This window comes from Lissotriton helveticus, chromosome 3_1, assembly GCF_964261635.1.
Source record: "Lissotriton helveticus chromosome 3_1, aLisHel1.1, whole genome shotgun sequence".
NCBI classification, from domain to species: domain Eukaryota; kingdom Metazoa; phylum Chordata; class Amphibia; order Caudata; family Salamandridae; genus Lissotriton; species Lissotriton helveticus.
In genome coordinates this window covers 588669825-588683120 of record NC_136061.1, presented here as the reverse complement: position 1 = coordinate 588683120, position 13296 = coordinate 588669825, and the positions used below count along the sequence as shown (strand labels likewise).

The 13296-nt window shown below is 44.4% G+C and overlaps 1 protein-coding gene across 1 annotated transcript in view; it reads right to left on the bottom strand.

Moving 5' to 3' along the window:
• The window catches only part of UNC80 (unc-80 subunit of NALCN channel complex), a 2761828-nt gene that overhangs the window by 1097063 nt on the left and 1651469 nt on the right, over positions 1-13296 (bottom strand). Inside the window, exon 42 of the mRNA XM_078680564.1 lies at positions 7648-7828. Coding sequence (XP_078536690.1) covers positions 7648-7828 — 181 coding nt within the window. The remainder of the gene's footprint in view (positions 1-7647; positions 7829-13296) is intronic.

Here is a 13296-nt window from a genome sequence, read left to right as displayed (position 1 = left end):
TGGCCGAATTCGGCCGTTACCGACCGGTATTTGGTGATTGAGATGTAGGGGCCATTATTTTACAGAATCAGTAAATTTTCCGAATCGGTAAATTTACTGATTCTGTAAAATACCGAATTGGTAATTTTACCGATTCGGTAAATCCATATGTAGTTGACACTCCTAAGAGTGCCACAGGATATAACCTGGATATTTGATAAGTAAAGCACCTCCCTCCCTCAAGCGCCTTGAGACCCTCTGGGTGAGTAGTGCGCTATACAAATTTTGGAACTTGAACTTGAACTTGAACCGGCCCTTAAGAGTCGGTGATAAAATACCGAATTCAGGTGTGCATGCACATCTGTGCATGCACACCTGTGCAATGTGACACACAGACATGCCCTTAGGGGCATGTCTGTGTGTCACATTGCACAACGGGGAGGCGGGTGGGTCAGTGAGGAATCCACAGGCAGATACTGTTTCCACCAGAAAAAGCGTTACCGAAGGTAAGTAACTTGTTCTTCTGATGGATACATCTGCCCGTGGATTTCTCACCTTGTGAATAGATTCCCACAGCAGTCCCCCCTCCCGGAGGAGGGTGTCCACTCCTCTATACCAGAAAGTCCTGAAGGACAGAATATGCAAAATGGCCGTCCCTCCTCACCTCGGAATCCAAGCAGTAATGCTTCACGAAAGTGTGGAGGGAGGCCCAAGTTGCCGCTCTACAAATGTCCTCAACAGGTACACCCCTAGACAAAGCAGATATTGAAGACTTTGCTCTAGTAGAGTGGGCTCTTATACCCTCTGGAGGTTCCTTACCAGCCAGGGCATAGCAGATGTTGATGCATAGTATTATCCATCTCGAATGTGTGCGCTTGTGCACAGCTCTTCCTTTTCTGCAGCCAGCAAATCCAACAAACAGCTGGTCATCCACTCGATAGTCCTTTGTCCTATCAAGATAAAAGCTCACTGCCCTCTTAGGGTCCAGACGGTGAAGCCGCTCCTACTCCTTGGAAGGGTGAGGGGGAGGATAGAAGGTAGGAAGGGTAATAGACTGTCCTAGATGGAAGGGAGTTACCACCTTAGGCAGAAAAGCAGCCCTGGTCCTAAGAACCATTCGTTCAGCATGAATGGTCCAGAATGGGGGCTTTGAACTAAGAGCTTGAAGCTCACTTACCCTCCTTGCCGAGGTAATTGCAACTAGGAAAACCGTCTTAAAAGACAACAACCTCAAGGGACAATTATGTAAAGGTTCTAAAGGGGAACCCATTAGAAAAGTAAGCACCAGATTCAAGTCCCATTGAGGCACAATAAAAGGAATAGGAGGAAATGTATTTGTAAGGCCCTTCAGAAATCTTAAAACAATAGGAGATTTAAATAAGGAGGCTGATCCAGCAAGCAGAGAAATGCCAACAAAGCCGAAAGATAACCTTTAACTGTAGCCACAGCAAACCCTTGCTGCGCTAAGGAAAGAGCAAATAGAAGTATATCTGACAAACGAGCCCTCAAAGGGTCAATGGACTTCTCCCCACACCAAGTCACAAATTTAGACCATCTGTATGAATAGATTGACTTGGTAGAGGAACGCCTGGCCGATAGAATGACATCCACCACATCATGTGGGAGAGAAAAGGAATTCAGGTTGCCCCGTTCAATCTCCAGGCATGAAGGTGTAAGGTCTGGAGGTGGGGGTGTAGAACCTGCCCCTCCATCTGAGAGAGGAGATCTGCCCTGAGAGGGAGACGGAGCGGCGGGCACGAGGAGAGGTGGAGAAGATCTGTGTACCACACCCTCTTGGCCAATCCAGGGCGATCAATATTACTTGGGCCCGGTCTTGGCGAATCTTCCTCAGAACCCGAGGAATCAAGGGTATGGGAGGAAACGCGTAAAGGAGTTGCGAGTCCCAACTCAACTGAAACGCGTCCCCCAAGGCTCCCTGCATCGGAAACTGGAGGCAATGATGGGCAGTGAGCATTCTCGTGAGTGGCAAACAGATCCACCAGAGGAGTCCCCCACGTCCGAAAGACGTGACAAACTACCTCTGGATGAAGCCTCCACTCGTGGTCGGCTGAGAACTGCAGACTGAGACTGTCTGCACGCACGTTCAGCACTCCGGCCAGATGACTTGCCATCAGACAAATCTGATGATCCTGAACCCAGAACCAGAGACGCAAAACCTCTCTGCAGAGACACTGCCACCCTACTCCTCCCTGCTTGTTGACATACCACATCGCGGTGGTGTTGTCCGTCAGGACCTGAACTGGCCGCCCGCGAAGGGACGGAAGGTAGGCCTTGAGCGCCAGACGTATCGCCCGCAATTCCAGAAGGTTGATGTGAAGCAACCTTTCCTCTGGAGACCATAGACCCTTGATCTCCAGATCTCCCAGATGAGCACCCCACCCTAGAGTGGATGCATCCGTTATCACTGTGGCCACCGCTGGAGTAAGTTGGAAAGGCTTTCCTTGAGACAGATTGCCCTCCACACTCCACCAAGACAGATCCGCTGCAGTTTCTCTGGAGATCCTGATGGACTCCCTGAGATCTCCATTGTGTTGATACCACTGCCTGCGGAGGCACCACTGGAGTGCCCTCATATGCCAGCGTGCATGGTTGACCAACAGAAAGCAGGAAGCCATCAGACCGAGCAGACGAAGGACCTTCAGGGCTGGAACGACCGCTCCTTTGTGAAATAAAGGAATCATTTCCTGTATGTCGCGAATCCTTTGAGGTGGAGGGAATGCCCGACATACAGTTGTATTCAGTACTGCACCTATGAGCAGGTTGCGCTGGGAGGGCACCAGGTGAGATTTGGGTACATTTATTGAAAAACCCAACCTGTACAACAACTGAGTTGTGACTTGCAAATGATGGAGCACTTTCTCCGGAGATTCTGCTTTGATCAGCCAATCGTCCAGATAAGGGAATACCGGAACCCCTGACCTTCTGAGATGTGCAGTCATCACTGCCATCACCTTGGTGAAGACTCGAGGTGCAGTAGTAAGACCAAACGGAAGGACCGCAAACTGGTAGTGCTGCGATCCCACCGTAAAACGGAGATACTTCCTGTGCGACTTCAGAATGGGGATGTGGAAATACGCATCCTGCAAGTCGATCAACACCATCCAGTCTTCTTCCAGCAGCGCTTGGAAGGGTGAGCATCTTGAACTTCTCCTGCTTCAGGTAAAGGTTCAGGATCCTGAGATCCAGGATTGGACGGTCTGCCATCCTCTTGGGGATCAGGAAATACCGGGAGAAGCACCCCTGACCCCTCTCCTGCTCTGGAACCACCTCTATCGCACCCTTTCTGAACAGAGCCAGGACTTCTTCCTGCAAGAGCAGCAGGTGGTCCTCTGCACAAAATCCTTGGCAAGGAGGGTAATTGGGGGGAAATTCCCGAAAGGGAAGAGCATACCCATTCTCCACGAGATTGAGAACCCAAAGATCCGATGTAATCAATTCCCAATCTCATAGAAAATGGGTAAGCCAGCCCCCCACTGGGCCCAAATGATCCGGAATGGCGGATCTAGGGCTGATTTGCTGTGGTGGCAGGGGGTTGGGAAGAGGTAGAGGAGGAGGAGGAAGCCTGACGGCCTCTGGGACGAACTCTTTGCCTGCCTCTGTACGACTTGTACAGCGTATTTTGCTGCTGCTGCTGTTGTGGCTGCTTGTAGGTCCGAAAGGAAGACCTGCCAAATCCTCTGAACTTCTTTCCCGCAGTACCTCTGGACTGTAGGCCCAAAGATCTTGCTGTCGCTCTGCTGTCCTTGAACCTTTCTAAAGCAGCACCAGCCTTCTTTCCAAACAAACCTGACCCATCAAAGGGCAAATCCATCAAGGCAGCCTGGACATCCGCAGAGAATTCAGAGGATTTAAGCCATGCCGCTCTTCTTGTGGCCACTGAAGAACCCATCACTCTTGCCACCGAGTAAGCAGTGTCCAGCCCACTCTGAATGACCTGTCTAGCAGCAGCCTGACTGTCAGTAATCACCTCTTGAAAATCCTTCCTATCCTCCTCAGGAAGCCACCCTCGAAACAGCAGGGTCTGTAAGCGGTCTTTTCCAAACCTCAGATATAGGCTCCGCCAAAGCATCATTGAAAGGGAGCATAGGCTCGACCACAGAGGTAGGTGAATGAAGGACCTCTGTCAGTATATTAGCTTTATACTCTGCAGTAGGAAGTGTTATTTTCAACAAGTCTGCAGCCTTCCTTATAACCACATGATAAGGTGTCACATCCTTAGAAGGGGCGTCAGAAACAGAGGCCAAATCCCAATCAGGAGACAGCTCAAGACCACTAGCCTCTCTCATATCGTCGAAAAGATACTCTGAATCCTGCAGCTCACCCTCTTCCATTTCTGCATCACGGTACCTCTGCTCTTCTAGAAGTCTCTGTGCCTCACGCCTCGACCTCTCCTTCAGGAATGAAGTCGACGGATCCGGAATCGACTCCGCCGGAGCCGGCGTCGAGCCCGAAGCCGAAGGACCAGACCGCTGAACACGAGGTCGGATCGGATTCAGCATCGGCGTCGAGGGTGTCGGCGTCGAAGGTCTTGGCGTCGAAGGCTTCGGCGGTGCCGAGAAAAGCCAAGGCGGCATCGGAGCCGCATGAATGGCATAAAAGGCGCAGGAGCGTAAGTCTGGGGGATACCCAGTTTGTATGCTAATGGACCCGTGGGACCAACCGGTGCACCAGAGGGGTACATAGCCCTTGAATACACTCCATACATAGCATTCAGGAACTGAGTAGGGTCCTGACCTGCAGCCGGAAAAGCTGGATAAGAGCCCACAGGATGCTCTCGAGGGAGCGGAGTCTTCTCGACTTCGACTTTTCTCCTTATTCCTCTTCTTCTCCCTCACCCTCCTGGTCAGAAGAATGAGTCGGAGCCGGAGAAGGATTCGACAACAGCTTTGGTGAATGAACAGGCGAACTCACAGGCGAAGCCTCACCCTCGGAGACTTGAACCTCTGGAGTCAGAGTCTCCACATCCTTGCGAAGCAACTTCACCTGCGACTTCGGTCTCGAGCTCAAGTCCTTCCCAGAGTGATGGCGAGACTCATGAGATCTCTTCTTGTGCTTCTTCCTCGATGACCTCGAAGCATGCGCTGAAGACGACCTCGAGTGTGACCTCGACCTCTTCTTGTCCTTCCTGCTGTTCAACTTGGCAACAAGGAGCTTTGCCTCCCTCTCACGGAGAGCCTTGGGATTCATCTTCTTACAGGAAGAACATTCCTCAACGTCATGGTCCGAACTCAAACACCAAACGCAGCACTCGTGCGGATCCGTAATTGACATCATCTTGCCGCACTCTCCGCACGGCTTGAATCCAGTCTTCTTCGTGGACATCTCGACACAAAGAAGCAAGAGGACACCGAAAAGAAACAAACAGTAACAAAGGTACTAACAGCTACAGAGGATTCCTCGAAACTGTTAGCGTCGACGACGCGGAAAAAAGGGAGCTGATGTCATCACGCCGGCGTGGGCCTATTACGGAGTTGGTGACATCAGCGGAGTCGCGCGCGGTGTCATGTCTCTGTGACGTCGTCCACGTCGGCGTGAAGCTACAAAAAGAATTTCTGAATGTTGCTGACGCAAGGGGATATTCACAAGGTGAGGAATCCACTGGCAGATGTATCCATCAGAAAGAGAATGCATATTCTAGGCCGTGCCATTCCTAGGGAATCCTGGGAGAGGCTCTGGAATGATTTCACCTAACTTTGCAAGAGCGTATAGAATAGGGAAACAATGTACAAGGTCATGACACTGGTATATCATACCTATGAAGTTGCATCAAATGTACGATACATCGGATGGGCTATGCTGGAGGGGGTGTGGCCAATGGGGGATTATATACACATGTGGTGGACTTGCCCTGCTGTGACATTTTTTAATACAAATCCTGAGTCACATTAAATGGTGTTGGATTACCAGTTACTGCCTGACTCTGCCACTATAATGCTGGGCCTTAAACCAATAAACATGTCCGCACTGACCACAGTAGATTGGAGGATCATAACCAACAAATTACTAATGATGAAGCAATTGTTAGCTTTTTGATGGAAGGCCCGAAGGTACCCTCCACACAGGACTGGGTCAGTAAATGATGGACTCTAATAGCCATGAAAAAATTGACATGGTCCCTAGTAGATAAAGAACATAACATTGAAATGCAATGGTGCCTGTTAATTGATTAGTTGGTGAATAAAGGTGCTTTTTATGGTTTCTCCAGATCTTTGAGGTCCTTACGTCTGGGTGTTTGAAAGGGAGTTCTTTTTTTTAATCTGCACTCTGTAACTCATCTATGAAGTGTAAGATAATCTGATTTATATGGGTCTTAATTTGTATCTTATTGCACTTTCTTCTTGTTCTGTCAATGGTCCACTCTGCTTCTGAAATATGGTTAGGTAGGTGGAGAAGGAGTGGGAAGCTTTTTATTGTAATTTGAAAAATCAATAACATTCCTTGGGGAAAAAAAAATTGACTGACGGGAACTTTTACGAATCCGCAGTGATAAGAAGGTACTGAGGTCAGTGTGATGTGGTGGCATTTACATAGGCACTGTGCAAGTCAATACTGGCACAGATGCCACTGTCAAACCCACCCAGAGTTGAATGATGCCACCTACCTATGCATACAGGGACTGCTCAAAAATTTCCCAATCTATTCTGACGCCTGTTGAATATACTAAGGTAAAGAATCTGCAGCTAGAAGTCTCTATCAGATAAAATATTTACTTGGAATAAAAACAAATTTGAAGAACATCTTTTGGCATTGCCTTCACATGCATGAGAGGTATTCAAAATGGTGACAATATAGCTGAGGGATGAAAAGCAGAGCATTTTCAAATGCTAATTTCGTACTTAGTGTGGCTTACCCTTCTGAGAACAAAAAGGCCAAAGGTGGGCTGGAAGAGGTACATAGAATTTCTAGATCCCAGTAAGTCTGATGACTGGAATCCTACTTTCTATCGGATATACTTTCTAGAAGTGATCAGTTACTCACAAAGTAATTTCAGGGGGGGTCCTCCACTCAGGTGAAGGAGGGTCGCCCCACTGCTGGCTGAGCAGAAATAACCTTGTTATTATCATTTTATTTTTCTTTGCTACGGGGCTGGGGGTCACAGGGGATGGAGTGGTTTGCACACTCAAAGTGCGCATGACTGCTTGGCCGCCCGTCTTGGGCCGGCCAAACAGACATGAGGACTTCATCTTCCCCACCAGTCTGTAATGCGTTGTGATTGGCTATGGGAAGCCAATCCCAATGCTGCATTGCAACACTGTTATTGGCCATTGGAATCCTGGGTGCTTCCTGGTTTTGACCTTGCAAAGAAGAGCAGCAATGCGGCGTAGACGGGCCGTTTACAAGGTAGGTGTTGTTTTTTAGTACTTTTTTTACAAACCCACCACCCCTATTTCCTTCCAGCCACCAATGAGTAATTTTCATATTAATGTCCCTTGAGGACAAGCAATGAAACACATCTTTTTTTCTCTCAGCTTTCTATAAATTAATGAAAAGCTATATATCCAAAATTGTGAATGTTTTAGTGTTCAAGTGATCTAGAATAATTGGCAAGATGTTGTACTTTACCCGCCTTAATAGATAAACATTCATGCTTGCTTTCTTCTGCTATGAATATTGTGAGGCTGAAAATTTGTAAAATAGCTCCAGTACCTTGAGGATCACTGAACAAAGAGAACTCAGCATCAATAGCACTGCGTGGAAAGGAAGGGAGACGGAGGAGGTCTTCCTGTACCATGGAGACATGAGATTGCTTATGGGCAGCAGGGATCTTCTGTGTCAGGGATATAAGAAACAGCACTCGCCCCACTTCCTCCAACTTTCGAGTGAATACCTGAGGAGTAAATAAAATCCACATCCAGTCATACACTTAACATTCCCACCATGCAGTGACAAACTAGTATCAAATGATGATTTACAGTCCCCGTTCTTTCGCCACAGTTTGTCTTATCTGCTTACATGTATGTTTATTATTGTTTTAAAACCTCCACAACACTGTGCAATAGTCTCGTTATTTTGAAACCAGACATATGGGTCCGAAAACCGATAACAGAAGTGGTCAACCCCTCATAAATCTTCCTCAACCTCTATTCCAACACTACACGTTTAACAAGTCACTATATTGATCTTAGTCTTAGTCTTTAAAGCCTATCAGTCCTATTTGTGGGACATATAATACAATTCTGTAATAGAGGAACTGGTTTACTCACACCATGGGAACATAACCAACATGAGCAAAGGTGGGTCTTCAAACACAAAACCATCTTACAAACCATTAAGCATCTCTCATACAATCTTCTTTTTACTCTATTTTTGTAGAACACGTTACTTACCTTCAGTATTGTCTTTTCTAGTAGAGTCCACATCTAACCACAGATTCCTCACCTCTTGAATTTCCCCAGGCACCAGACTGGATCCGGAAACTACAGCAATTTCCTTGCGAATCAGCAGATAGCATTGTGCTGCTCTGCATTGGCTCCATTTCACCTTGAATGTGACGTTTGGGGCACTATATATGTGCACTTTATGCACACTGACATCAGTTTGTTTCTGATCACTGTCCAGGGGATATATGACGTTAAAACGCATACTTTTACAACGCATACCGTTACAACGGGACTTTTACAACGCAAATACTATTACAACGCATGTATTTACAACGCATTTTTTTACAACGCATGTACCTTTACAACGCATACCATTACAACGTAAGTATTGGTAAGTATATATAATTGTTTTAATTGTATATTATTTAAATTTAATATAATTTAATGTAATTGTATTTAATTTAATTTAATTTAATTTAATTTCATTTAATTAATTTAATTTAAATTTAATTTTATTTTATTTTTACCCTGTACCCCTTTACCCAAAAACCCAAAACTGACCCTGAACCCTAAAAATACCCCTTTACCCAAAAACCCAAAACTGACCCTGAACCCTAAAAATACCCTTTTACCCAAAAACCCAAAACTGACCCTGAACCCAAAAAATACCCCTTTACCCAAAAACTGAAAACTGACCCTAAACCCTAAAAATACCCCTTTACCCAAAAACTGAAAACTGACCCTGAACCCTAAAAATACCCCTTTACCCAAAAACTGAAAACTGACCCTGAACCCTAAAAATACCCCTTTACCCAAAAACTGAAAACTGACCCTAAACCCTAAAAATACCCCTTTACCCAAAAACTGAAAACTGACCCTGAACCCTAAAAATACCCCTTTACCCAAAAACTGAAAACTGACCCTGAACCCTAAAAATACCCCTTTACCCAAAAACTGAAAACTGACCCTGAACCCTAAAAATACCCCTTTATCCAAAAACTGAAAACTGACCCTAAACCCTAAAAATACCCCTTTACCCAAAAACTGAAAACTGACCCTGAACCCTAAAAATACCCCTTTATCCAAAAACTGAAAACTGACCCTAAACCCTTAAAATACCCCTTTACCCAAAAACTGAAAACTGACCCTGAACCCTAAAAATACCCCTTTACCCAAAAACCCAAAACTGACCCTGAACCCTAAAAATAACCCTTTACCCAAAAACCCAAAACTGACCCTGAACCCTAAAAATACCCTTTTACCCAAAAACCCAAAACTGACCCTGAATCCTAAAAATACCCCTTTACCCAAAAACCCAAAACTGACCCTGAACCCTAAAAATACCCCTTTACCCAAAAACCCAAAACTGACCCTGAACCCTAAAAATACCCCTTTAAAAAAAACCTAACATATAACATTTTAAATATAATTATATACTTACCAATACTTACGTTGTAATGGTATGCGTTGTAAAAGTACCTGCGTTGTAAAAACATGCGTTGTAAATAAATGCGTTGTAATAGTATTTGCGTTGTAAAAGTTCCGTTGTAATGGTAGTGCGTTGTAAAAAATGCGTTGTAATGGGTGTATACCCTGTCCAGGCCATTGTATGCAGAGCCATGGAAATCAAATTGTGCAGCATAGAGATCTTTTATAAGAAATTGTTTCTTACCTGTTACTCCAATTCTCTCATCGGGGTATTTCAATGATAAGTCATAAGTGTTAAATAGTAGCCCACCCAAGTGCGGGGACCCCGGAGCACTTCTTTAATATATCTTCTTAAGTGGAGATTTTCACCTTTCTTCAGAAAGGCCTACAAAGACACTTAAGAAATAAACAAATAATGCAGCCTACATAGATAGGTTACAATGGCTCAGTTCTTCATGAAGTCAAAAAAGATGTTAAGATGTTTTGCAAGCAGCAGAAACTCCCTAACAAACCCCTTTTATGATACGGACGAAGGAGTGCTGGACAGAGTGGCCTCATAGGCTATCATATAATGGATAAAAAAAGGCTGTACTTTTAAGCAATCAGAGACCACCAGTATCTCATCATGCACAGGTAGTGGCGGTTACTTCAGTTCTTTTTGAAGGTGGTGTTATAAATGGATATATGATGTTAAAACGCATACTTTTACAACGCCTACCATTACAACGGGACTTTTACAACGCAAATACTATTACAACGCATGTATTTACAACGCAGTTTTTTACAACGCAGGTACCTTTACAACGCATACCATTACAACGTAAGTATTGGTAAGTATATATAATTATTTTAATTGTATATTATTTAAAATTATTTATATTTAATGTAATTGTATTTAATTTAATTTAAATTAATTTAATTTTATTAATTTAATTTATATTTAATTTTATTTTATTTTTTCTTGTACCCCTTTATCTAAAATTCCCAAAACTGACCCTAAACCCTAAAAATACCCCTTTACCCAAAAACTGAAAACTGACCCTATACCCTAAAAATACCCCTTTACCCAAAAACTGAATACTGACCCTGAACCCTAAAAATACCCCTTTACCCAAAAACTGAAAACTGACCCTAAACCCAAAAAATACCCCTTTACCCAAAAACTGAAAACTGACCCTGAACCCTAAAAATACCCCTTTACCCAAAAACTGAAAACTGACCCTAAACCCTAAAAATACCCCTTTACCCAAAAACTGAAAACTGACCCTGAACCCTAAAAATACCCCTTTACCCAAAAACTGAAAACTGACCCTAAACCCTAAAAATACCCCTTTACCCAAAAACTGAAAACTGACCCTAAACCCTAAAAATACCCATTTACCCAAAAACTGAAAACTGACCCTGAACCCTAAAAATACCCCTTTACCCAAAAACTGAAAACTGACCATGAACCCTAAAAATACCCCTTTACCCAAAAACACAAAACTGACCCTGAACCCTAAAAATACCCCTTTACCCAAAAACCCAAAACTGACCCTGAACCCTAAAAATACCCTTTTACCCAAAATCCCAAAACTGACCCTGAACCCTAAAAATACCCCTTTAAAAAAAAACTAACATATAACATTTTAAATATAATTATATACTTACTTATACTTACGTTGTAATGGTATGCGTTGTAAAAGTACCTGCGTTGTAAAAAACTGCGTTGTAAATACATGCGTTGTAATAGTATTTGCGTTGTAAAAGTCCCGTTGTAATGGTAGTGCGTTGTAAAAAATGCGTTGTAATGTGTGTTTACCGTTATAAATATATACAGATTATAAGGATAAGTCTGTCTGATCCACCCAGAAGGAGGGAGGGTTGCTTATGACTTGTCACAGAAATACCCCTATGGGAGACCTGGAGTTACAGGTAGGAAACTATTCCTTCTCTTGTAGGGGATTTCTATGTATAGTATTAAGTGTTGAAGAGAGTAGCAAGCCCAACCCCATATAGTTCGTCGGAGGAGACAGAGGATGAAGTAGATAGTTTAAGCAAATAGGTTTCTGAGGGGAGCCTGTCCTACTTCAGTATCTGCTCTAGCATCAGAAGTTAGGCAGTAGTGCTTGGTGAATGTATGAACTGATTTCCAGGTAGCTGCTGTGCAAATTTCTGGAATAGGGATATAGCACAGCAAGGCAGCAGTAGCTGCTTTCCCTCTACTGGAGAGTGCTTTTGGCCTAGCTGAAAGTGTTTTATTATCTTTTTTGAGGTGGCTAAGCCTGTACAGAGTTGACCATAGTTGGCAAACAATTGGTCTGATCGCCTGATATCCTTTGTCTTGTCTAGATAACATTTAACAACTCTCCTCACATCCAGGGAGTGGAGGGTTCTTGCACCTGAAGTAGAGGGATTCTAAAAAAATGGCAGTAATGATATTGTATGGTTGACATGGAAATCTGAAACTACCTTAAGGAGGAATTAAGGGTGATTCCTCATGACCACTTTGCTAGAATGAAATACAATGCATGATTCATGTGAACAGAGTGCCTGGATCTCACTAACCCTGCAGGCAGATGTGATTGCCACAGAGAAAGCAGTTTTCCAAGACAGAAGTTGGAGAGATGTCTTGTGTATGGGCTCGAAGGGACCCTGCGTAAGACGTGAAAGGACTACATTCAGCTCACATGGAGGAGAAGGGAGCCTAATTGGAGGAAAGACCTTCTGCAAACCTTCTAGGAAATCCTTAATGACAGAGATTCTGAAAAAAGAGGTTTATGAAGGAAATTTTCTGTGGGCAGTAAGAGCTGCCAAGTGAACCTTAATAGAAGAGAACTGCAAGCCAGATTGAGCCAAATGGAGTAGGTTCGGTAGAATGACATCTTCCTGGCGAGTGGTAAGGTCCTTGTTTTAGATGAACACCATATGCTGAATCTCTTCTATTTGACGGCATATGCGTAACGTGTGGAAGGCAGCTTAGCCTCAGTAAGAGCTGCCAAGTGAACCTTAATAGAAGAGAACTGCAAGCCAGATTGAGCCAAATGGAGTAGGTTCGGTAGAATGACATCTTCCTGGCGAGTGGTAAGGTCCTTGTTTTAGATGAACACCATATGCTGAATCTCTTCTCTTTGACGGCATATGCGTAACATGTGGAAGGCAGCTTAGCCTCTTTGAGGATATTCATACAGTGCTGCGGTAAATTCAGATGTTCATACTGCACTAGTTCAGGAGGAGAGAGCAGAGCAGAGAGGTTGGGGTGTACCATCTGGCCTTCGAATTTCATCAGTAGATCATTTCCGTATGGTAGCTTGAGAAGTGGACAGACAGACCAGTGTAGGAGGTTCGTGAACCACCACTGACGATGCCACTCCAGAGCTATGAGTATCATTTTGGCTCTCGAGTGGAACAGCTTGATGGGGACTACTGGGACCAGGGAAATTGGCGGAAAAGCAAAGAGAAATCTGCCAGACCAGTTGATCTATAGGGCATTTCCCAGTGACTCTGGCTGGAAGTATCTCAATGAAAAGCTTTGGCATTTTGTATTTTCTGACGTGGCGAACAAGTC